A 24,806-nucleotide genomic window follows, 5' to 3' on the forward strand; every position below is an offset into this window, starting at 1 on the left:
TGATACCTTTATAACAAAAGTATGTATATTTTTTCTTTTTACAGAATGAAAATGAAAGTCAAATTTCAACAGATGAAAGTGAGAACTCCTGCAGGTCTCCTGGAAATAAATCAAATAACGTCAAGTCAAAAGCTACTTCGTGGAACTCTTTTCTGCCTCCACCACCCCCCATGCCAGGAGCAGGACTGGGACCGGGAAAGGTACATTTCTGCCCAGAAAAGTTTTCCCAGGAAACAGTTAATAATTTTATAACTGTCCACCCCTCCATTGGATGAGTTTTAGCTTTTCCTTGAAAGTTTTGTAGCTTTCTGTAGCTATCATAAATTCACACTTGAAAATTCTTTGAAAAGGAAATAAAATAGGAATGCAAAATACTTTACACTGAAAGGCTTTCCCAACTGTTCTTATGGAGGATTGGGTATTAGACTAATAATCTCATGAATTTACGTTAGAAAGTATAGTGGTATTTTACTGTCACCAGGGTGTTATGCTCTGGTTCTCCATGTCATTTGGTTAGGATACATAACAGTTGGTGAGAAACACAATATTTACATCTAATACAGAAGCATCTAATACATTAAATCCTGAAGCCCTAGAGTGTTTTGTAGAGTAAAATGTAAATGTTCTTTTCCTTTATGGGTCTCTTGGCTATAAGTAGCAAATGAACTTAAACAGAAAAGATTTTGGGGCACCTAGGTAGCTCAGTCGGTTGGACCTTTGACTTCGGCTCAGGTCATGATCTCGCAGTTTGTGGGTTTGAGCCCCACATTGGGCTCTGTGCTGACAGCTCAGACCCTAGAGCCAGCTTCGGATTCTGTGTCTCCCTGTTTATCTGCCCCTCCCCTGCTCGCTCTCTGTCTCTCTGTCAAAAACAAACATTAAAAAAATTATTTAAAAAAAATTTTTTTTTTTTTTAAGTTATATCATGGAACCCTAGTTGGTGTGTCCCTGTCCAGTTGTTTTGTATAAAGGAGTGATTTCTTCACTGGGGGTTAAAAAAATTTTTTTTTTTTAAAAAAGATGAGTGATTTCTTTCTTTATAATTTGTTTTAATTAAGTTTATTTTTGAGAGATACAGGGTATGAGCGGGGGAGGGGCAGAGAGAGGGAGACACAGAAGCAGAAGCAGGCTCCAGGCTCTGAGCTGTCAGCGCAGAGCCAGATGAAGGGCTCAAACTCATGAAACGTGAGATAATGACCTGAGCGGAATTCAGACCCTTGACTGATTGACCCACACAGGCGCACCAAGGAAGTTAAAATTTTTTAATGTTTGTTTGTTTGTTTATTTTTGAGAGAGAGCGGTCACGCGCATAAGCGGGGAAGGGGCAGAGAGAGGGGGACAGAGGATTCATCCTACAGCAAGGACCCTGATGTGGTGGTCAAACTCACAAACTGAGCCTAAGTTGGACGCTCCACCAACTTAGCCATCTAGGCACCCCTTCACTGTCGGTTATAGTTTTCAGGCGATAATAATAATAATAAAATTAAAAATCAGTGTTGACTTATTAAAGCTTTTTCTGAAGATTTTCTGTGAGTGCTTTTTTTTTTTTTTTAAAGTGAGTGCTTTTTTTTTTTTTTTAACCTTCTATTTATTTACTTATTTTGAGAGAGAGAGTGTGTGCAGGGGAGGGGCAGGGAGAGAGACAGAGAGAAAGAATCCAAAGCAGGCTTTGTGTGGTCAGTGTGGAACCTGAGGCGGACTTGAACTCAAAACGGTGGTGTTATGTCCTGAGCTGAAATCAAGAGTCTGTTGATTAACCGAGCCATCCAGGTGACCCTTTACCATTTTTAAAAATGTTTATTTATTTATTTTGAGAAAGAGAGCATGCGTGAGTCGGTTATGGGCAAAGACTGGGAGAGAATGCCAAGCAGGATCTTCACTGTCAGTACAGAGCCCAATGCAGGACTTGATTTCACGAACTGTGAGATCATGACTTGAGTAGAAACCAAGAGTCAGACCCTTCACCGACTAAGCCACGCAAGCACCCCTGTGAATGCTTTCTTAAAGAGGTTTGCATTATATTACAATTTCTAGAATGATTATACCTCTTAATTTATCTACATATCGTACTTCATTGGTCTGAGGGAGCTGACTTTTCTTGTTAAATGAGAGGTTTACTAATTTTTACAATATATGCTTATGTTAGTATATGTAACTCAGGGAACATCCATAAAAAGATTACGCAATTAACGACATTGTGGCAGATACAATCTTTTTTATGATTGAAATATCTTGCTAAATACACAGTCTCTGATTTCTGAGGTAATTGGCAATCTTTTTACTTTGGTTTTACTTTCTGAATGTTTAGATATGAAAGGAAAGGAGGAAAATCTAGATTTATGAGTCTTGTTTAAATTCACCATTTGGTATATGAAATTCTATTTCATCTTTGTTTTTTGAGAGAGGGAGAAAGAGAACCGGGGGAAGGGTGGAAAAAGAGGGAGAGAGAAAATCCCAAGCAGGCCCCACACTCAGCTCAGAGCCCGACACAGGGCTGAATCTTACGAACCATGAGATCATGACCTGAGCAAAAATGAAGAGTAGGAAGCTTATGCTTATCCCTTATCTGACTGAACCACCCAGGTGCCCCTGTTTCATCTCTTTTGATATGTATAATGTATCATTCTGGGTGGTTATTTAGGTTCTTAAGACATTGAATCCTTTTCCTCTTTTCATATTTAAATTGATAAATTAATCTTCCTTTGAAATGTTCTTTACAGCCTGGTCTAAAGTTCAATGGCCCACCACCACCTCCACCACCACCACCACACTTCCTATCATGCTGGTTGCCTCCGTTTCCTTCTGGACCACCAGTAAGTGTAAAAGAATTCAGATTAAAATTTGCTTTCATACATAGTTAGGGATTTAGCAGGACATGGAAGTGTCATTTTATACCATCCCTACAGCCAGATTCTAATGTGTAAACCTTTGAACTAAACCTCAGGTTTTTGGGGGCACCTGCGTGACTCAGTCAGGTAAGCATCCGACCTCTGGTTTCTCAAAATAAATAAATAAAAACTCTAATAAGTAAATAAATCAACCAACCAACCAACCAACTTGGATTATTTTTTTAAATGTCCTTCTGCTATCCAGACTTAGTCCTCTTATTACCCCAATATCTGAGCCCTATGTTGCATGCTTCCTTCCTCCTAGAAGTTATATCTCATTCTATAGGGAGGTAGCTCCTATTTTAAAGGACTTAATTACACTGTATACAAGGATTAATGTGCCTCCAGATGTGCTCGGAATTTGGTGTCACATGGTCTGTCCCAATTTCTAAAGTCACATGGTCTGACTTTGAGATATCAACAGTAGGCTAGATACAAGATACTTGTGGCAAATTCCATGTGTTTCAGTAGGAGCCGCTCAGTTTTTCTACTCAAGACCTTTACTTGAAATGCTATTTGGATGTTTTGTTTTGTGTTGTATTTTAATTTTTTTTTTTTTAACATTTACTTATTTTTGAGAGAGAGACAGAGCACGAGCAGGGGAGGGGCAGAGAGAGAGGGAGACATAGAATCCGAAGCAGGCTCCCAGGCTCTGAGCTGTCAGCACAGAGCCTGATGTGGGGCTTGAACCCATGAACCCTGAGATCATGACCTGAGCCAAAGTCATATACTAAACTGACTGAGCCACCCAGGTGCCCCTGGATGTTTTTTAAGGAAAACCATTAAAGTATATATACTTGGTCTTTTACCTATAGCTTCATAATGGAACAGAATAATAGTTGGAAAATCAAAACAAAATATCTAAACATTTTATGTGATCTTTTATCTTTTGATTTTATTTATCTTAATTTTGTTGGCCTATTGTTACCAGTTGGCTTTCTCAAAATGTCTTTAAAAAAAAAAAAATTTAAGTAGGTAATGGCATGAAATGTAGGGAAAGATACAGCTAACATCCAGCATTCTCTAAGTAAAATGGATGTCCAGACTTCAGTTTTTGTTTATTGACTTTATATCTTTCTCCATTTCCAGATAATTCCCCCACCACCTCCCATATGTCCAGATTCTCTTGATGATGCTGATGCTTTGGGAAGTATGTTAATCTCTTGGTACATGAGTGGCTATCATACTGGTTACTATATGGTAAGTGATCATTCAGCATCTTTCCTGACAATCACTTTGTGGTTATGTGACTTTGTGACTAAAAAGTGGTTTGTTATGTTTGGCAGATCATAAAGGTTGAAACTACCTCATAAAGTTTAAAAACATAAAACTGTTGGAGTGCCTGGGTGCCTTAGTCCATTGGGCATCCGACTCGATTTTGGTTCGGGTCATGATCTCTGGTTCTTGAGTTCATTACTTGCATCGGGCTCCACGCTTAAGGTGCAGAGCCTCCTTGGGATTCTCGGTCTCCCTCTCTCTGCCCCTCCCCTGGTCACATTCTGTCTCTACTTCAAAATAAATAAATACATTCAAAAATACATATATATATAAATTTTGTTTAAGGCTTACATTCTCTTGAATTGTCCCTGCTAAGTGTAATTATAGTTCATTTAAAATTTTTTCATGTTGAGGCACCTGGTTGGCTCAGTCAGTTGGATGTCCAACTCTGGATGTCAGACCAGGTCATGATGATCTCAAGGTTGTGGGGTTGAGCCCCGTGGCAGGCACTATGCTGAGCATGGAGCCAACATGGGATTCTTTCTCTCTCCCTGCCCCTCTCCCCTGCTCACTCACTCTCTCTCTTGCTCTTAAAAAAATAAAATAAAATTTTGTTCCTGTTCTTAGGTTATGTTGATTATACATTTTATAATTTAATGACACTCTTTTAAATTATTTTCCAATCTCATTTTGTCTTTGTGTTTTAATATAAAACAAAATGCATTGCAAGAAATAGAAAATGAGGGGCGCCAGGGTGACTCAGTTGGTTAAGCGGCTGACTTTGGCTCAGGTCATGATCTCACAGTTTGTGAGTTCAAGCCTGGCATCGGGCTTTGTGCTGACAGCTTGGAGGCTGGAGCCTGCTTCGGATTCTGTGTCTTCCTCTCCTCCTCGTGCTCTGTCTCTCAAAAATAAATAAACGTTAAAAAAAAAAAATTAAAAAAAAAAATAGAAAAAGAAAGAATAATAGCTTGAGAAAAGAAATAAAGACAAAAGGTGTTAGGTTCTTTTGTGCATAGAGGAAGGCCTGAGGTGATACATGCCAAACTGGACCTTACGGACTGAGGCTCCATACTTACCATTTTACACATCAGTCTGTTTCACACATGTAGTATTGTGACTTTTCAGGAAATTTTTAAATTTTTGGAAGGAAGCTACTATGCCATGCTGACATTATGATGTGATATTATAAGTACTTGAAATTTTGGTTAATATATGGAAGATATAAATAAACAACTGACTCAAAGGTATGATTTTTTTAAATGTATCATCTGTACGTGCCCCCATTAATGTTATTTAAAAGCTATTCTTGGGGGACCTGGGTGGCTTAGTCACTTACACATCTGATTCTTGATTTCTGGTCAGGTCACACTATCTCACAGTTCATGGATTGGAGCCCCATATCTGGCTCTGCGCTAGTGGTGTGGATCCTGCTTGGGATATTCTCTCTCTCTCTCTCTCTCTCTCTCTCTCTCTCTCTCTTTTTCTCTTTCTCTCTCTCTCTCTTTCTCTCTATCTTTCTCTCTCTCTCTCCACAGACACACACACACACTCCTCCCTCCGTCCTCCCCACTCCACTCTCTCTTAAAATAAACTTAAAAAAAAATTTTTTTTTAGCATTTATTTATTATTGAGATAGAGCATGAGCAGGGGAGGGGCAGAGAGAGATGGAGACACAGAATCCAAAGCAGGCTCTAGGCTCTGAGCTGTCAGCACAGAGCCCGATGCGGGGCTCAAACTCACAACCGGTGAGATCGTGACCTGAGCCGAAGTCGGACGCTTAACCGACTGAGCCACCCAGGCGCCCTAAAATAAATAAACTTTTTAAAAAATTAAATAAAAATAATAAAAGGTATTCTTGAGTCATTGTATAAGGTTAGTATATTTGTATAGTATGATGAAGTTCCCCTTTTAATGACTAGAAAGATGATGGAAAATAACAAGTTAACCATTTGTAATTTGAGACCAATTACCTAACATACTAAGCTCCCCTTTTCTGCACTTCGTATTTCTCTGCGTGTATTTTTCATGAAATATTTGGAAAAATATCACTTATAGTGTATAAGTAAACTATTGATGTGATTTATATTTATTTTTCAGTTTTTTTGGAAGGAAAGAGAGTTCTTTTACCCAGATAGGCCATATTTTGACTTATTTTCAGGTTCATATTATACAGAGGTTCATGGTTTATTTGGTGTTTATAGTGTTTGTATTAAAATATGTATGCAGAGGTCACCTGTTTGGCTCAGTCAGTTAAACCTCAGACTCTTGATTTCAGCTCAGGTCATGATCTCAGTTTGTGAGGTTGAGCCCTGCGTTGGGTTCTGTGCTGACATTGTAGAGCCTGTTTGGGTTTCTCTCTCTCTCTCTGCCCCTCCCCTGCTCTTGCTCATGCTGTCTGTCTCAAAGTAAATCAATAAACTTAAAAAAAAGCGGGGGGGGGGGGGGGCGCCTGTTGGCTCAGTCTTTTAAGCATCTGACTTTGGCTCAGGTTGTGATCTCACAGTTCATGATTTCTAGTCCCATCTTTAACAGGTGAGCTGGAGCCCTGCTTCAGATGAGCCCTGCTTCTCTCTCTCTCTGTCTCTGTCTCTGTCTCTCTCTGTCTCTCTCCCCTTCCCCCTTCTCCCCTTCTCGTTCCTTCGTGGGATTCTCTCTCTCTGCCCTTCGCTCACTTGCACCGCCCCTCCCTCCCTCTCTCTCTCTCTCTCTCTCTCCCCCTCTCTCCCCCTCTCCCTCTCTAATAAAAAATAAAAAAACCAGATATATGCAGAAAAGTGCATATATTAGAAGTGAACAGCTTGATTTTAAAAAAAACATAATCTACTGCCTCCTTATGTCTTCTTCTAATCACTCACTACTAATCCCTTTGCCAAGGGTGACCATTTTCCTAACGTCTAGTTGTCATAGAGTACTTTTGTCCTTTTTTGAACTTCTATGGTTTGGAATTATACATACACTCCTTAGTGGCTGGCATATTTTGTTCAGCAGTTTGTGAGAGTAATATACATTGTTGTGTATAGTCGTAGCTCTGTTGTGTTCTTCTGCATGAATATACCATAATCTGTTTATTTCTTTTAACCATTGATGGACATGTAGCTTGTTTCCAGTTTGGAAAACAGCATTGCCTGTGACTTGTTTTTGTTTTTTTTTTTTTTTTTTTTTAACTAATTAAGTTTTATTGAGGTATAGTTTACATGGCATTCAATTCACCTTCTAAAGTATACAACTCACTGGTTTGGGTTTTTAGTATATTCACAATTACACAGCCATAACTACAGTCATTTATGGAATATCTTCATTATCTACCCTCCTTCCGTAAGAAAACAAACATGTACCCCATTTTCCTCAAAATTTCCAGGCCTAGGCAATGACTGACTTACTCTGTGGATTTGCCTTTTCTGGACACTTCTAATAAATAGACTTATACTAAATGTCATCCTTTGTGTCTTTCTTTCTTCACTTAGCATAATCTCTCTCGCGCTCTCTCCCTCTCTCTCTCCTCTCTCTCTCTCTCTCCTCTCTCTCTCTCTCTCCTCTCTCTCTCTCTCTCCTCTCTCTCTCTCTCCTCTCTCTCTCTCTCTCCTCTCTCTCTCTCTCCTCTCTCTCTCTCTCTCTCCTCTCTCTCTCTCTCTCTCTCTCTCTCTCTCTCCTCTCCCTCTCTCTCCTCCTCTCCCTCTCTCTCCTCCTCTCCCTCTCTCTCCTCCTCTCCCTCTCTCTCCTCCTCTCCCTCTCTCTCCTCCTCTCCCTCTCTCTCCTCCTCTCCCTCTCTCTCCTCTCTCTCTCCTCTCTCTCTCCTCTCTCTCTACCTCTCTCCCTTCATTTTTTATTGCTGAATAATAATCCATTGAGTGTACCTCATTTTTTCCATTTGGGTTATTTCTCCTTTGGGGCTTTAACGAATAATGCTGCGATGAACATGCGTATACAAGTTTCTGTGTCAATGTACATTTTCATTTCTTTTGGGTATACACTTAGAAGTGGAATTGCTAGGTCATGTAGTGTGTGAAAGTTTACCTTTGGCAGATAACCAAACCAAAATACAATTGCTTTTTGTTGTTTGTAACTTAAAAAAAAAAAAAATCTCTTTCAGACTTAAAGTTGTGAAAATAGTACAAGAATTTCTATGTATCCTTCACCCAATTGTCCCCAAGTGTCACCTTTGTACCACTTTAAGTTTCTTTTATTTTTTAATTTTTTTTATGTTTATTTATTTTTTGGAGGAGAAAGAGAGCATGAACTGGGGAGGGGCTGAGGGAGAGGGAGACACAGAATCTGAAACAGGTTCCAGGCTCTGAGCTGTCAGCTCGGTCCAGGGGCTCAAATCCACGGACCATGAGATCATGACCTGAGCTGAAGTCGGACTCTCAACCGACTGAGTCACCCAGGTGCCCCTGTACCACTTTAGGTTTATTATTCTCATTTATTTCATACTTGTTTGTCTTTTTTTTCTTTGTTTATGTGTATATGTATTTTTCCCTGAAATAATTGATAATCAGTTGCAAACATTATACCCCTTTACATTTAAATGCAGTATGTTTTCTAAATTAAGAATGTTATACAACCGTAGTATAGTAATCAAATCAGGAATTAAAATTTATATAATTCTGTGATCTCATCTTTTGGCCTTATTTGAATCTTGCCTGTTGTCTCACCAGTGTCCCTTACAAGAGAATTAAAAGTAGCTTTCTTTAAAATTAAAATTTGCTTTTAATTTTTTTAATGTTTATTTATTTTTGAGAGACAGAGAGACAGAGTGTGAGCAGGAAAGGGCCAGGGAGAGAGGGAGACACAGAATCCGAAGCAGGCTCCAGGCTCTGAGCTGTCAGCACAGAGCCCAACGTGGGGCTCGAACTCACAAACTGCGAGGCCTGAGCTGAAGTCAAACACTCAATCCACTGAGCCATCCAGGTGCCCCTATTAAAAAAATTTTTTTTACTGTTTATTTTTGAAGGAGAGAGAGACAGAGCTTGAGCAGGGAAGGGGCAGAGAGTGAGGCAGACACAGAATCTGAAGCAGGTTCCAAGCTCTGCTCTGTCAACACAGAGCCCAGTGCTGGGGCTTAACTCAAGAGCCATGAGATCCTGACATGAACCTAAGTCGGCCGCTTAACTGACTGAGCCACCCAGGTGCCCCCAAGATTGCTTTCTTTGATCCAGGATTAAATCCAGAGCCATCTGTTGCATTTTATTGTCCTGTGTCTGGAGTTTTACATGGTTTGTTTTTTATATTGTTCTCATCATGCCATTTACATTGTTTTATATCCTTTAAGAATATATGCATTTCTTGATTACAGATGATACATGAATACATTACATTTTAAAAATTGAGCAAATTAAAGATAAGACAAAAATCCCTTTGATGACCTAAGCCACGCCTATTTCTTACCCTTTTCCGTAAGTCACCACTGACAGTAGTCTATTATATAGACAGTAGTCTATCATATCTATTTGTCTGCCTTCCAGTATGTGTGAGTGCTACTAAGAAATGTATTATTTTTATGTTCATCTTTCTTCATCTACAGACATATTCTAAGAATTTAGCCAGCAGTTTGCTTGTCTTACTCATCAGTCTACGTTGGTGACCGTTTTAGTTCTGTTTAGCTAAACTTAGTGACCATTTACTTCAACTACGTTCTCTAGAACTTGTCTATCACATCATTTTTCACCTTGCCTTCACAGCCAGACTTATTTTTTTAATAATGTATTTATTTTTTAATTTACATCTGAATTATTTAAGAGTCTCTTATGTTTTGTCCCCCTCCCTGTTTTTAAATTGTTTTTGCTTCCCTTCCCTTGTGTCCATCTGTTGTGTCTCTTAAAGTTCTCATATGAGTGAACTCACATGATATTTGTCTTTCTCTGACTAATTTCACTTAGCATAACACCCTCTAGTTCCATCCACATAGTTGCAAAGTGCAGCCAGACTTCTTCAGAGTTATCTCTAGTTCTCTCCCTTACCTCACCGCACCTCTTCGGTCCTATCAGGTGTGTTTCTGTCTTCCCCACTCTGCTGAGATTTTACTGAAGATGGCTACATCAGTGGTCTTTTCTCTGCTTTGACCTTAGTTCTCCGCAACATTTTTATATATTTGTGTACATTTTACATATTTGTATATAAATTGTGTTCCAAAGTGTAACTTTGAAAACATTTTTTCTCTTGCCTTCAGTGACACCATATCATCTACTAGTTTTGAGCCTTTCTCCTTGGCTGTCCCTTCTATACTCCTTTAACAACTTTTCCTCCTCTTCTGAATATCCAAGTAGAATCCTTATGCATGGTCCACAGTCCCTGTTTCATTCATTCATTCATTCATTCATTTATTTATTTGTTTATTTTTGAGACAGAGAGAGACAGAGCATGAACAGGGAGGGGCAGAGAGAGAGAGAGGGAGACACAGAATCAGAAGCAGGCTCCAGGCTCTGAGCCATCAGCCCAGAGCCCGACACGGGGCTCGAACTCACGGACCGCGAGATCGTGACCTGAGCCGAAGTCGGACGCCCAACCGACTGAGCCACCCAGGCGCCCCCACAGTCCCTGTTTCTTAATTATAAATGCTCACTAGGTGACCTCGCCTCTACTCCTTGACTTAAAATGGTATGTTTGTGGTGGTACTTCTCAGGTATAAGCTCTGACTTTCAGACTTACTTATGCAGCTGCCTCTTTTCCCTCACCACGTGGATGTCTGTTAGGTACATCTCAAACTAACTGCAGCCGAAACAGAACTTCACGTGTCATTTCTTACACCTCTGTTCCCACAGCCTTTTATGTTTCTCAGTAAGCAATGACATTGGTGCACCAGCACCAATTTCTCAAGCCACAGGCCTGGCATTAGCCATATTTTCTCACTCTGTTTCACGTTTCCACATCCAATTTGTAGGAAAGTATTGTTGCCTCTTTCCCAACAGATCCTGAATCATTGCGCTTTGCTTTTTTTCTCCACTGCTACTACATCTTTCAAGATATTATCATCTTTTTAATTGAGATATAATTTATCGTTTAAAAGTATACATTTCAGTGGTTTTTAAATTATATTCACAAAGTTCTACAACCACCATCACTATTTAATTCCAGAACATTTTTATCACTCATTAAGAAAACCTGTACCCGTTAGCAATCACTCTCCAGTACCCACCTGGTAGTATACCCACCCAGCCCTGGGCAAGCACTAATCTACTTTTCATTAGTACAGATTTGCCTATTCTGAACTTTTCATATAAGTGGAATTGTTAAATACGTGGCTGTTTGTGCCTGATTTATTTCATTTACCCTCAGTTTTTCAAGATTTCTCCAGGCTATAGTATGTGTGAGTACTTCATTTCTTTTTACCGCTCAATAATAATTCTCTTGTAAGGACAGTACCATATTTTGTTTATCCATCAGTGGATGGACACTGAGTTGTTTCCTCTTTTTGACTACAATGAGTAATTCCATTTTCTTCCTTTTTTTTTTTATAGTGAGTAGTTCTTTTGCAGACATTTGTGTGTAAAATTTTGTATGGACATAAGTTTCAGTTTTCTTCGATACATATCTAGGAGTAGAATTGCTGGCTGAGAAGTTTGGAGGAAGTGCTGAACTTTTTTCTAAGATGACTGTACCTATTTACCTTTTACCAGCAATGTGTGAGCGTCCCTTTTTCTCTACATTCTTGTCAACACTTACTATTATCTCCCTGAGTGTGAAGTGATACCTTATTGTGGGTTGTTGTTGTTTTTAGTTAACATACAGTGCAGTATTGGTTTCGGGAATGGGCTTATTGTGGTTTTGATTTGCATTTCCCTAATGTCTAACTGATGTTGAGCATCTTTTCATATGTTTGCTGACCATTTGTTTTATCTTCTTTGGAGAAATAACCACATTTTTTCCTGTTTTGGTTTTTAGTCGGGCTGTTTATCTCTTTGTTGATGGGTTGTAATAGCTCTTCATGTAATAGCTATTTATTTAATGTCTGAATAATATGGCATTATTTATCTCTTCTCTTTCTTTCTGCAGCAGATCCCAACTATTATTTTGCTTTTAGAATCTTGCATCCCCCGCCTGCCCACCAAATCCGTTCTCCATATAGCAGCTAGAAGTGATACTTTAAAATGTAACATAGATCAGATCTAGCCCTCAAGACCCTTTGATACCTTCCAGTTGCACTTATGTTAAAATCAAAACTTTATCCTGGTTTGCAGAATATTACATGATGTGTATATTGCCGACTTCTGTATGTACATTTTATTCTATGCGTGTCCATTCTTACAAAGCTGGCCTCTCTTCAAATGTATACCAGGTTTATACCTTCTTCAGGGCCTTTGTACTCCCTGCTCTTTAGGCTGGAAACTCATAACCCAGATTTCACTTGTCTAGCTTCTTGTGTTTCAGAACTCACCTGAAATTTCACCCAGTTTAATCCAGAACTGATAGGCCCATATGCTCTATCATATCACCCCACTTAGATTCTCTGTGTGGCATTTATGAAACCTGATTTTCCTTACCTGTTTGTTTCTCCAGTAGAACGTAAGCTCCATAAGAGCAAGGACCTTGTCTATCTTGGTAACTCTTGGCATTCTAGCATCTGGGATAGTGCCTAGTTCCTGTTCAGTGTGGTTCAGAATAAGTTCATAGTTTCCTGAATGTTGAACATTAACACGTTTTTCCTCTGATTCATAGATAACCATTTTTTAGATATAAAGCTTCTTGTAGATTATTTCCTTTTGATATTTGGAAGTACTGTTACTGAGTCAAAAAGTGTAAACATTTTAATAGCTTTTGATACTGCTGACTGGCTTTCCACAATTTTTATTTCCATGTGTATTGCCTCTTGAAAACATCTATTTTGGGGATACCTGAGTGGCTTAGTCGGTTAAGCATCTGATTTCGGCTCAGGTCATGATCTCACGGTTTGTGAATTTGAGCCCCATGTTGGGCTCTGTGCTGACAGCTCAGAGCCTGGAGCCTCTTCGGATTCTGTGTCGCCTCCTCTCTCCACCCCTCCCCCGCTCATACTCTGTCTCTCAAAAATAAATAAACATTACAAAAAAAAAAAAAAGAAAACATCTATTTTACCACAGCCTTAAGTAGATATGGACCTGATTTTCTATTTTGATAGTTCTAGCAACCATTAAAGAATAGGAACGTACTGACATTTTAAATATATTTAATTTGAAGGATGACATGGACGAAAGTTAGATTTGGTTCATTTGTATTTATAAGCACTACTATTACATGTACCTGATTGTACTGTGTTACTAAAACCTAGCAGATTTGCACTGGACTTTTAACTATGGTCCTGACCATTAAGTTGCAGATGTTTCTGTTTCTTTTATGAGTTCAAGTCGCAGTTTTGGGGAAAGCAGTCTTGTCCCCAGAATTATGTGCCTCAAATTCAGGGCCAACTATGACTGACTTGTTTCTGAGAAAGGATCTTAACTTTACAGAGTATTATTTCTATATCTGTATACAATACAATGTAAACATACATTTACATTCGAAAATGCAAAGAAATTGTAGTTTCCTGGATCTTGCATTTTTTGTCTCTTTGAAATTGTTACCATTAAAAAGAAGCCACTACTGGGGCGCCTGGGTGGCGCAGTCGGTTAAGCGTCCGACTTCAGCCAGGTCACGATCTCGCGGTCCGTGAGTTCGAGCCCCGCGTCAGGCTCTGGGCTGATGGCTCGGAGCCTGGAGCCTGTTTCCGATTCTGTGTCTCCCTCTCTCTCTGCCCCTCCCCCGTTCATGCTCTGTCTCTCTCTGTCCCAAAAATAAATAAAAAACGTTGGGAAAAAAATTAAAAAAAAAAAAAAAAAAAAAAAGAAGCCACTACTCATTGTCAGATTTTCTAACCGCTTAAGTATGTTTGAGCCACCATTAGCTTCAGCTAGTGTTTCTTAAGCATTGCTTCACAGAAACACGAGCTGGACAGCTTTTCTGTTGGCAACTCGTTCCCATAAGAGCAGCTAGATAGAATTTGGGTCCAGCTCTTAACCTCTAGAAATCCAAGCAAATGCAAATGACGTAAAAGTAGTGTTCTTGGAATAACATAAAATAGGCTATAACTTTGGTCCTTCTTAAGAACAAATCACTTTTAATACATCTTATGGCCTGTAGATGTAGATAAACAATGAAGTAGAAAGTATATATAAAAGGGAAGATAGAAGATGTGGAAGCCAGAAGAAATGAATAGGACATTTGGGTTAGGTCTGACCAGGAAAAACAATAAATATTTGAGTATTGATCTTGTTTTGTTTGTTTTTTTTAACTTCTAAAATGTTCTTTAGTATGTAGTGGTCCTTAATGGTTTTATTTTAATAAATGAGTGTGACACAGTGTTTATTTTACTTGAAAGAATTAAGGTGTAAGTTAGCTCAGGAACATCACTGGGCATAGTGAGAGAAGAAAATTTTATTTCTTTTTTATATTTTAATTTTTTTAATTCATTTTTGAAAGACAGAGAGACCATGAGTGGGGGAGGGGCAGAGAGAGGGGGAGACACAGAATCTGAAGCAGGCTCCAGGCTTCAAGCTGTCAACACAGAGCCCGATGCAGGGCTCGAACTCACGGACCGCGAGCTTGTGACTTGAGCTGAAGTCGGACTCCTAACCAACTGAGCCACCCCGGCACCCCCAAAGAAGAAAATTTCTTAACTACAGCCTAAGAATTGTTTACTTTAGGAACACTTAAAGATTTTATTTATTTTTGAGAGCACAAACGGAGGGTAGGCAAAGAGAGAACATGACAGAGGATCTCAAGTGGGCTCTATGCTGACAGCAGTGAGCCAGATGTGGGGCTCGAACCCAGGTTGGACATTCAACCTACTGAGCCACTCAGGTGCTCTTCTTTAGGATTACTTTTAAAGCACATTTGAAGGCCATAAACTTATTTTCTGATATTTTGTTAAATAGAATTAGTAAAACATCTTGTGTGAAACAAAGTGTTTATTCGTATCTGTATAAAATGTGTATGCTATTCTTTAAAATTCTTTTGCTTTCTTACAGGGTTTCAAACAAAACCAAAAAGAAGGAAGGTGCTCACATTTCAATTAAGAAGTAAGTCTACTGTCATTATAAAAGTGAATCTTTTATATGAATTTCAGTTTGGGGAAAACATATCTTTAAAAATCAAATGTTAAAAAAACAAAAGCTAATGTAAAGCTATTAAATATGTTTTTAATTATTTTTAATTCAAGTACAGTTAACATTGTTATTTTACTTTCAGGTGTACAACACAATGATTCAGCAGTTATATGCACTACTCAGTGCTTACTACAACTGCACTCCTAATCCCTTTCCCCATTTCACCTATCCCCCCACCTACCTCCCCTCTGTCAACCACAAGTTTGCTCTGTATATTTAAGAGTCTGTTTTTTGTTTCTTTTTTTAATTTGATCCTTTGTTTTGTTTCTTAAATTGTTAAGGACTTTGTTCCTTATGGCTGAGTAATATTCCAGTGTGTGTGTGTGTGTGTGTGTACACATCACATCTTTATCCGTTCATCTGTCGATGGACACTTGGGTTGTTTCTATATCCTGACTTTTGTAAATAATGCTGCAGTAAGTACAGGGATGCATATATCTTTTTAAATCGGTGTTTTCATTTTCTTTGGGTAAACATCTAGTAGTGGAATTACTGGATCATATGGTAATTCCATTGTGAATTTTTTTGAGTAATGTTCATACTGTTGTCCACAGTGGCTGCACAGTTTGCATTACCATCTATAGTGCTTGAGGGTTCCTCTTTCTCCATATCCTCACTAATAGTTACGATTTCTTGTGTTTTTGATTTTAGCCATTCTGACTGGTGTGAGGGTTATCTCATTCTGGTTTAGAGATGCATTTACCTGATGATGAGTGATGTTAAGCATGTTTTCATGTGTCTGTTGACTATCTGTATGTCTTCTTTGGAAAAATATCTATTCATGTCTTTTCATTTTTCAGCTGGATTATTTAATTTTTTGGTGTTGAGTTGTACACATTCTTTATGTATTTTGGATATTAAGCCCTTATCAGATACATCATTTGCAAATATCTTCTTCCATTTGATAGGTTGCATTTTTGCTGGTTTCTTTCACTGTGCAGAACCTTTTTATTTTGGTGTAATCCCAATAGTTTATTTTTGTTTTTATTTCCTTTATCAGAGGCTGCATATCTGGAAAAACGTTTCTAAGGCTAATGTCAAAATGATCACTGCCTATGTTTTCTTCTAGGAATTTTATGGTTGCAGGTCTGACATTTAGGTGTTTAATCGATTTTAAGTTTATTTTTGTTTATAGTGTAGGAAAGTGGTCCAGTTTCATTCGTAGCTGTCCCGTCTTCCCAGCCCCGTTTGTTGAAGACATTGGATTTTCCCCATTGTATACTCTTGCCTCCTTTGTTGAAGATTAATTACCATGACTTTATTTCTGAGCTGTCAGTTCTGTTCCACTTATTTATGGGTCTCATTTCGTGCTAGTTGCATACTGTTTGGATCAGTACAGCTTTGTCGTATATCTTGAAATCTGAGATGGTGATACCTCCAGTTTGATTCATCTTTTTCAAGATTGTTTTGACTTCTTTGTCTTCTGTGGTTCTATCCAAATTTTAGGATTATTTACTGTGGAAAATGTGTATTTTTATAGGGATTGTATTAAATTTGTAGATTACTTTGGGTAGTATGGACATTTTAATTATATTAACTCTTCCATTCCATGAGCATGGAATATCTTTCTATTTGTGTTATCTTCCATTTTTTTTTTATTAGTGTCTTACAGTTTTCAGGTGCACAGGTCTTTAAACTCCTTAGCTAATTTTATTCCTAGATATTTTATTGGTTTCGGTGCAGTTGTAAACAGGATTATTTTCTTAATTTCTCTCTCTACTAGCTCATTATTAGTGTATAGAAATGTAACAGATTTTGTATCCTGTGACTTTACTGAATTCATTTATCAGTTCTAGTCGTTTTTTAGTGCAGTCTTTAGGGTTTTCTACATATAGTAATATTAAATGCATTTGATGTCAAAACAATTTGATAAAAGATTGAGCTACGTGCTCTCTAGAATTGTCATGATGTCAAAGTATCATCTCAGCAAATACTTGGTTAGTGGTGTGGAAAGAAAACCATCCAGTAAAGAGATTCTTAGAATCACTGGTGATACTGCACTACTGTGATGGGACAGTCAGACTTGATTTTGATATGATGCAGTGTGAAATACACAAAATAGCCTGTGAAGTGTTTCAGTGAAAAGAGTATAACTGGAATTTAATCAAGCCTATAAGATCTGCTTCCCATTTACTGGAAATAGTGGGCTAGAGCAGCAAGTTAAATGACCTCACAAAAGAAATGATCAGATAGATCCAGAATGGGAAATGCTGTAGTAGATAACTGGCCTCCTTTCTTCAAAAAGTCAGTAAAAAAAGGGTGCCTGGGTGGCTCAGTCAGTAAAGTGTCCAGCTTCAGCTTAGGTCATGATTTTACAGCTCACAAGTTCAAGTTCCTGCAACAGGCTCTATGCTGACAGCTCAGAGCCTGGAGCCTGCTTTGGATTCTGTGTCTCCCTCTCTGCCCCTCTCCCTCCCTCTCTCTCTCTCTCTCTCTCTCTCACTCTCTCACTCTCTCTCTCTCTCACACACACACACACACACTCTCTCTTTCTTTTTCTCTCTCAAAAGATAAACATTAAAAAAATTTTTTTTTAGTGAAAAAAAAGGCATGGAGTAACTGCTCTAGATTAAAAGTGACTTGGAAGACAACAGCCAAATGCAATGTGGTATCCCTGGTTGGAATCTGGTTGAAAGAGCCATCTATAAAAGTCTTGGGAGTAGGGTTAGGGTGCCTGGGTGGTTCTGTTGGTTGAACATCCGACTCTTAATTCCAGCTCAGGTCATGATCCCAGGGGTGTGGCTTGAGCAAATCAGGTTCTGTGCTGACAGTGCCAAGAGCCTGCTTGGGATTCTCGTTCTCTCCCTCTCTCTCTGCCCCTCCCCCCCCCCAAATAAATAAACTTAAAAAACATGATTTAGCAAAATGTGTGTGTGCACACATTTATGGCTGTTGAGTGTACATGGTGTGCATATTGATGTTTATTGTACTCCTTTTTCTATTTATGTTTGAAAAGTATGTAAGAAAAATATTCACTATTTTTAAATTAATTAAGCTGTGTGTCTATCACAGTATTCTTTTTTCATGTATTATTTTACACTTTTCCATATTCATCTATATTTGATACGGATACCATCATAGCATTTTGTGCACAATACGTGTTTCCTCCCTTGACGTCACTTTTTTCTTTTTTTTTTTAATGTGTATTTATTTTTGATAGAGTGAGAGCAGGGGGAGGTGCAGAGAGAAAGGGAGACACAGAATCCGAAGCAGGCTCCGGCCTACTCAGGGCTCAAATCCACAAAACCATGAGATCATGTGAGATCATGACCTGAGCCAAAGTCGGACGCTCAACTGACTGAGCCACTCAGGCACCCCTTTGCCTTTTTCATAACAGGGTGAATCCCCTTCAGACTTTTTCGTTTAGTGAAAACAGTTGTTGCTAGTGTAAGTCTTTGGTAAACAGCAGTGGCCTAAAACTCTGGAGAAGCATGGGGATCCTTGTATTCTATCATTCTTTTAATTTTATTTTAAAAAACTACATTGTTGCTTGTTATATAGAGCAATCTGATAGGAAAATATTTTTAAATGAAGAAAGTTAGAGGCAGAAATGTGTTACGTTACCTGCCATTTATGTAAACGCATTTACATACATGTCTCTGAATTGATGGGTCGCCTTAGGGCTGTACTCAAGTAATCTCTGAAGAGGGACTAGAATGTGAGGGAGACTTCACAGAACAAAACCCTTCGTTTTTATTTGGTTGTGTTGTGCTGTGTACATTTATTGGCAGTAAAATTAATATGTAGTTGAAATAGATCTGATAAGATGTCTCATGATTACTCCTTCCAACTCTTTAAATTTTTCATTTTTATAGGTGATTCATACAGTGTTCTTTATTAGGTAAGTGCTTTTTCTTCAGAATTTTTTTGGAGAATCCTCAATGCCAGGATATAAAAATGTTCTGTTTTTTGGGGCGCTTGGGTGGCTCAGTCGGTTAAGCATCCGACTTTGGCTCAGGTCATGATCTCACAGTTTGTGAGTTCGAGCCCCGCGTCGGGCTCTGTGCTGGCAGCTCCTAGCCTGGAGCCTGCTTCGGATTCTGTCTGTCTGTCTGTCTGTCTGTCTCTCTCTCTCTCTCTGCCCCTCCCCCACTTGTGCTCTGTCTCTCTCCATCTATCAAATATAAACGTATAAAAAAAATTTTTTAATGTTTTTTTAAAATTGCATGATATTTTTGTATACAGAATTGTACTAATTTAATTGAGCTCTTGGATGGAAGAGCTCAATTGGATGGAATTTTAGGTTGTTCCCAATTGTTTGCTATTTAATGCTATAGTTATATTCTTTTACATAATTTTTTCTGTAGCTGTATGAACACATCTTTAGAATTCTCTAAATAGAATCTATAATTCTAATCTGGATTTAGATTCTAGAATTAGAACTGCTAGATTGAAGAGAACCTCCATCTATAATTTTAATAGATTTTTTTCCATGTTGCTTCTCAGTAGAGACTGTATTTATATTCTCACCAACATTGTTTGAGAGCTCCTGTTTCCCACATTCTTATTCAGTAATCTGTGAAACCTTTGGATCATTCATGGTCAAATAGTTAGAAATAGTCCTCTAATTGTATTTATAATTTTTTTATTGGTTTTATTATTGTAAAGTTCATCTTTTTGTGTGTTTAAGAGCTCTGTCTTATGTTTACTGGAAACTATGAGTATCACCTTGCCCACTTTTTAACTGGGATCTATGTTTTTCCTTTTTGTTTTGCAAGAATTCTTTGTGATAGGATTTGCAAATACTTGCTTTCTAGTTTATCATTTATTTGACCTTGCTTTTTGGTGGTAGTGGTTCTTGTCATTTGGACAGAAATGTTTGCTCTCCTATATCTGTGTGATTATTTTCCCTTTATCGTTTTAGATATTTGTGTTTACTTTAAATTGTTTTTCATAGTTTATCTACAGTCAGTTCTCATTCACAGACTATGTGTTTGCAAATTTGCCAGCTTGCCAAAATTTATCTATCATACCCAAGTCAAGAATTACAGTGCTTTCGCCGTCATTCATGGACAAGTGCAGAGTGGCAAAAAATTTGAATCCTCTGACACAGATAACTTTCAGCTGAGGTTGAACAGTGCTCTGTCTTCATGTGTCATCTCCTGCTCTAAACAAGCATCCTTTGCGCAGTCTTTTTAGTGCCACGTTATTCATGTTTCTGCGCCTTTTGATTTCACTCTTTAAAGTGGACACCAAACATTGTGTTTTGTGTTCCCAAGTGCAAGAAGGCTGTGTTGTGCCTTACAGGGAAAATATATGTGTTAGGTAAGCCCCATTCAGGCAAAGTCAGGTAGTGCCATTGACTGTAATTTCAGTGTTAATGAATCATCAGTATGTTAGGAGAGCCTGGCTAGCTCAGTCAGTAGAGCATGCAGCTTTTGATCTACTGGTCGTGAGTTTGAGCCCCACGTTGAGCGTGGAGATTACTTAAAAAAAAAAAAAAAAAGTCACCTGTAACATCAATATATATTAAGTAACATGTCTTTCATCAGAAAGACACATTTTAAAAGATTAGGAATTGGTCAGTTGATAAGAATGTGACCAGAGGCTTGCCTGAACCTAGCCTTGTATTTCTTCTAGGAGCATTGACTTAGTACTCACGAATTTATTGTTTTTAGTGACTTTATTTTATTTTACTTTAAACAACAGTGTTAATTTTATTATTTATTTATTTTTGAGAGAGAGAGAGAGAGAGATAGGCACAGAGGAAAAGGGAGAGAGGGAGAATCCCAAGCAGATTCCACACTGTCAGCTCAGAGCCTGACATAGGGCTTTAATTCACCAACCCTGAGATCAGGACCTGAGCCAAGAACAAGAGCCAGCCACTTAACTGACTGAGCCCCCCAGGCACCCCCTGTTGTGACTTTTTAGAACAGAACTACCATGAATGAGAATTGAACGCATTTCTTTTCAAGTCATTTTACAAGCAGTCTACATAGAACAAAGAGATAGTGAAAATAACTTTGTTAGCAATTTGATTGAGAATTTACATACAGCAAACCCAAGTTTTTACTCCATCTTTTCCCAATATTTCATTCATGTGCATGTATGTCTGTGTGTATCTAAAGTGGATAACGTTTTATTTATTGTTTTATTTATTTATCTATCAATCAATCAATCAATGAGAGGGAGAGAGAGAATCCCAAGTAGACTCCACATTGTCTGTGCAGAGCCCAGTGTGGGGCTCCATTTTCCCAAACCATGAGATCATAACCTGAGCCAAGACCAAGAGTTGGATGCCCAACTGACTGAGGCACCCAGACACCCTAAAGCAGATAACATTCTTTTTTCTTTTTTTAAACTTTTTTTTTTTTTTTTTTAATGTGTATTTATCTTTGATAGAGACTGAGCTCTAGTGGTGCAGGGGCAGAGAGAGACACACAGAATTTAAAGCAGGATACAGGCTCTGAGCTGTCATCACAGAGCCCAATGTGGGGCTCGAACCCACAAACCATGAGACCATGATCTGAGCTGAAGTTGGACACTTAACCAACTGAGCCACCCAAGTGCCCAAGTAGATAACATTTTTTATATGCAGCTAACTGTTCATTAGTATGCATGAACCTGAATATGTTTATCTTATAAATACTCATTCTAGATTTCAGATACATTTTTACTATGTTCTAGTTTATCATTTCTTTGATTCTCGTGGATTCCATAAAAGCACAGTACTTTTGGGGCTCTGAATGGATCAGTCATTTGAGCGTCCTACTCTTGATCTCGGCTTAGGACATGATCTCATGTTTCGTGAGATCAAGCCCCATGTGAGGCTCTGCACTGACAGTGTGGAGCCTGCTTGGGATTCTCTTTCCCCCTTCTCTCTCTGCCCCTACCCCACTTGCACATGAGCTCACTCACTCTCTCAAAAAAATTTTTTTTAATTTTTTTAAGGTTATTTATTATTGAGAGAGAGAGACAGAATATGGGCATGGGAGGGGCAGAGAGAGGGGGAGACACAGAATCAGAAGCAGGCTCCAGGCTCTGTGCACATAGCCTGATGCGGGGCTTGAATTCACAGACCACGAGATCATGACCTGAGCTGAAGTCAGATGTTTAAATGACTGAGCCACCCAGGTGCCCCTCTCTCTCAATAAACTTTAAAAAAGAAATTGTTAGGACCGGGGCGCCTGGGTGGCTCAGTTGCTTAGGCTACTGACTTTGGCTCAGGTCATGATCTCACAGTTTGTTTGAGCCCCATGTTGGGCTCTGTGCTGACAGCTCAGAGCCTGGAGCCTGCTTCAGATTCTGTGTCTCTCCTCTCTCTACCCCTCCCCCTGCCCACCCTGTGTGTCTCTGTCTGTCTCTCAATAAGAAATAAACGTTTAAAAAATTAAAAAAAAAAAAAAAAAAAAAAAAGAAATTCTGTTAGGACAGATGAAATACCAGTGCTCCTTAAATTTTTTTTTAATCTTTCACATTTACTCTTCCAAATGAATATCACAATTAGTCTAATTATTTATCCCATAAAGATTGAATTTAGTATTGCATAAAGTCTATATTAGCATACTTTTGTTCTAGTTTTATTTACCATGGTGAGTGTATTGCTTTCCTTTTTTTTTTATTTTATAAGAAAATAAGTTTTTAAATTGCATAATTATATCTGAACTTTTTCCCTCCAAATTCAGGTGCAGCTCTCTCCCAAGGAGAATGGTATTTTGATGCACCATGGTTGATGTGAATAAAATTTCATGCTTTTCTTCATGAACAGTTGGTTGGGTGGCATAGCCATCTGCATTGCCCTATGTTGCATGTGACTCATGCTTCGATAACCAGCCATGTGTTTCAAGGGAATAATCAGTTTGAATAACTCAACAGTGGAAATGTGAGTAACTAAAAGAAACTCAAAGTCACACATAGTGCAGAAAAGTCAATCTGTGAAAATATCAACTGAACATATTTGTATATTGTAACTTTCTTAGTAAGTATGTTAAGCTTTTTATTAATGCCTTTAAAAATAAATGACAAATTTTTTTTAAGCTTGACTGTATGAGTATTTTTTTTTTAGAATATATATGGTGAGGGAAATCTAATAACGGATAAAGAGAACTAGTCAGACTTATTTGGAGAAAAGGTAGTATTATAAAGACACAACCAGTTGTAAAACAGTGTTGCTGATAATCCAGGCTTAAGAAACACACAGGAGTAGACCTCGCCAGTCAGGAACCACGGCTCTGTTCCGTTGCTTGGAAGTCATATTGTCATTATCCTCTCCTCTTTCTCTTACCTATCTGCCTCTCTTTCATCCAGCTTCCTTCACATTTTCATTATGCCCATCGCCTAACATGGTTGTCCAAGCTATTCTGCCCTCATCACTACCTTGTGGTTCCGTCTACCATCCATTTGACTATGTGTGTGTCACTTCAAATTCTCAGGAGAGGGAGAAAATCCTATTGTTTCAGTTGAGTGTAAGCATTGGTATCCATGCACCAGGGATTCTTCCTAGTCCTTTTAGCTGTGGGAGCAGAGGTTAATATAAAAAGTTCTATTTCTTTCAGAGATTTTGCCTGGAAACACTAAATATGCCTAACCTGTTTGTTGCTGCCCAGTACATATTTGTTGAATAAAATGAACATTCAATTCCTGGTAAGTAAGCTTCACAGAATGGGATATTCAGTGGCTTAAGCTTTCTGGTACCGGTGAGTAGATTTTTATTTCTCATGACAGTCAGCCAGTATTTTATACATTCTGCATATTTTCATTGCCTAAGTAGGTGTGGCAGGTTAAATTCAGTTATGAAGGCAGCTTATTTGCTTCAGAGACATTTTTGCATCTTACGTCTTTTGATACCTAATGCCGTTGGAAAGTGGTTGCAGGTTCTGGCAAGTCATTCATTTCAGGAATTATTTCTTCAGATTTGTTTATGTGCTGGGTACTCTTCTACGTGCTTGGAGACCACAGTAAGCCAAACAGACGAAAGTTCCTGCTTACATTGGTGGGGAACACTAGTAAACAAGATGTATAAGGTGGCAATAGTAATACATGCCATAGACAGAAATGAAGCAGGAAAGGGGGTTAGGCAGAACGCAGTTGGAATGTGAATGCTTTGTTTATTGTTTTTATTTTCAGAGAGAGAGCGAGCACGCGGGAACAGGTAAGAGGGAGAAAAAGAATCCCAAGCAGGCTCCACGCTGAAAGGACAGGTCTTGATTCCGTGAACCATGAGATCATGACCTGAGCCAAAATCAAGAGTCAGACACTTAACCTGCTGAGCCACCCAGGGGCCCCTGTGGATGCTTTTTTAAAAAGAATGGTTAAGGGGGCACCTGGCTGGTGCAGTCAGTAGAGCATGCGACTCTTGATCTCGGGGTTGTTAGTTCACCCCATTTGGGTGTAGAGATTAAAAATAAAATTTTAAAAAAAGTTAAAAAAAAAAAAAGAATGGTTTGGGATGAGCACTGGGTGTTGTATGGAAATCAATTTGACAATAAATTTCGTATATTAAAAAAAAAAAAAAAAAAAGAATGGTGAGGGAAATTGAGCTGACATTGGAGCAGAGATGTGAAGAAAATGAGAGCCATTCACATAAATAGAAAGAGAACCTCCCAGGCAAAGGAAATGACAAGCACAAAGGCCCTAAGAATAA

The 24,806-nt window shown here is 38.5% G+C and overlaps 1 protein-coding gene across 2 annotated transcripts in view; it reads left to right on the top strand.

Annotated features, from left to right (window-relative positions):
- SMN2 (survival of motor neuron 2, centromeric) overlaps nucleotides 1–23,199 on the top strand; it is a 41,974-nt gene extending 18,775 nt beyond the window's left edge. The window contains exons 5-10 of one of the 2 annotated variants that reach the window (XM_053907281.1): nucleotides 45–200; nucleotides 2,721–2,813; nucleotides 3,978–4,088; nucleotides 15,086–15,136; nucleotides 19,039–19,064; nucleotides 22,849–23,199. In XM_053907281.1, the coding sequence (XP_053763256.1) occupies nucleotides 45–200; nucleotides 2,721–2,813; nucleotides 3,978–4,088; nucleotides 15,086–15,133 (408 nt within the window). In that variant the 3' untranslated portion in view covers nucleotides 15,134–15,136; nucleotides 19,039–19,064; nucleotides 22,849–23,199. The remainder of the gene's footprint in view (nucleotides 1–44; nucleotides 201–2,720; nucleotides 2,814–3,977; nucleotides 4,089–15,085; nucleotides 15,137–19,038; nucleotides 19,065–22,848) is intronic. The other variant, XM_053907282.1, reaches the window with a different exon arrangement.
- Nucleotides 23,200–24,806: the final 1,607 nt, after the last annotated feature.

Source organism: Panthera pardus, unplaced genomic scaffold, assembly GCF_024362965.1.
Source record: "Panthera pardus isolate Hobbes unplaced genomic scaffold, ASM2436296v1 HiC_scaffold_2, whole genome shotgun sequence".
NCBI lineage: Eukaryota > Metazoa > Chordata > Mammalia > Carnivora > Felidae > Panthera > Panthera pardus.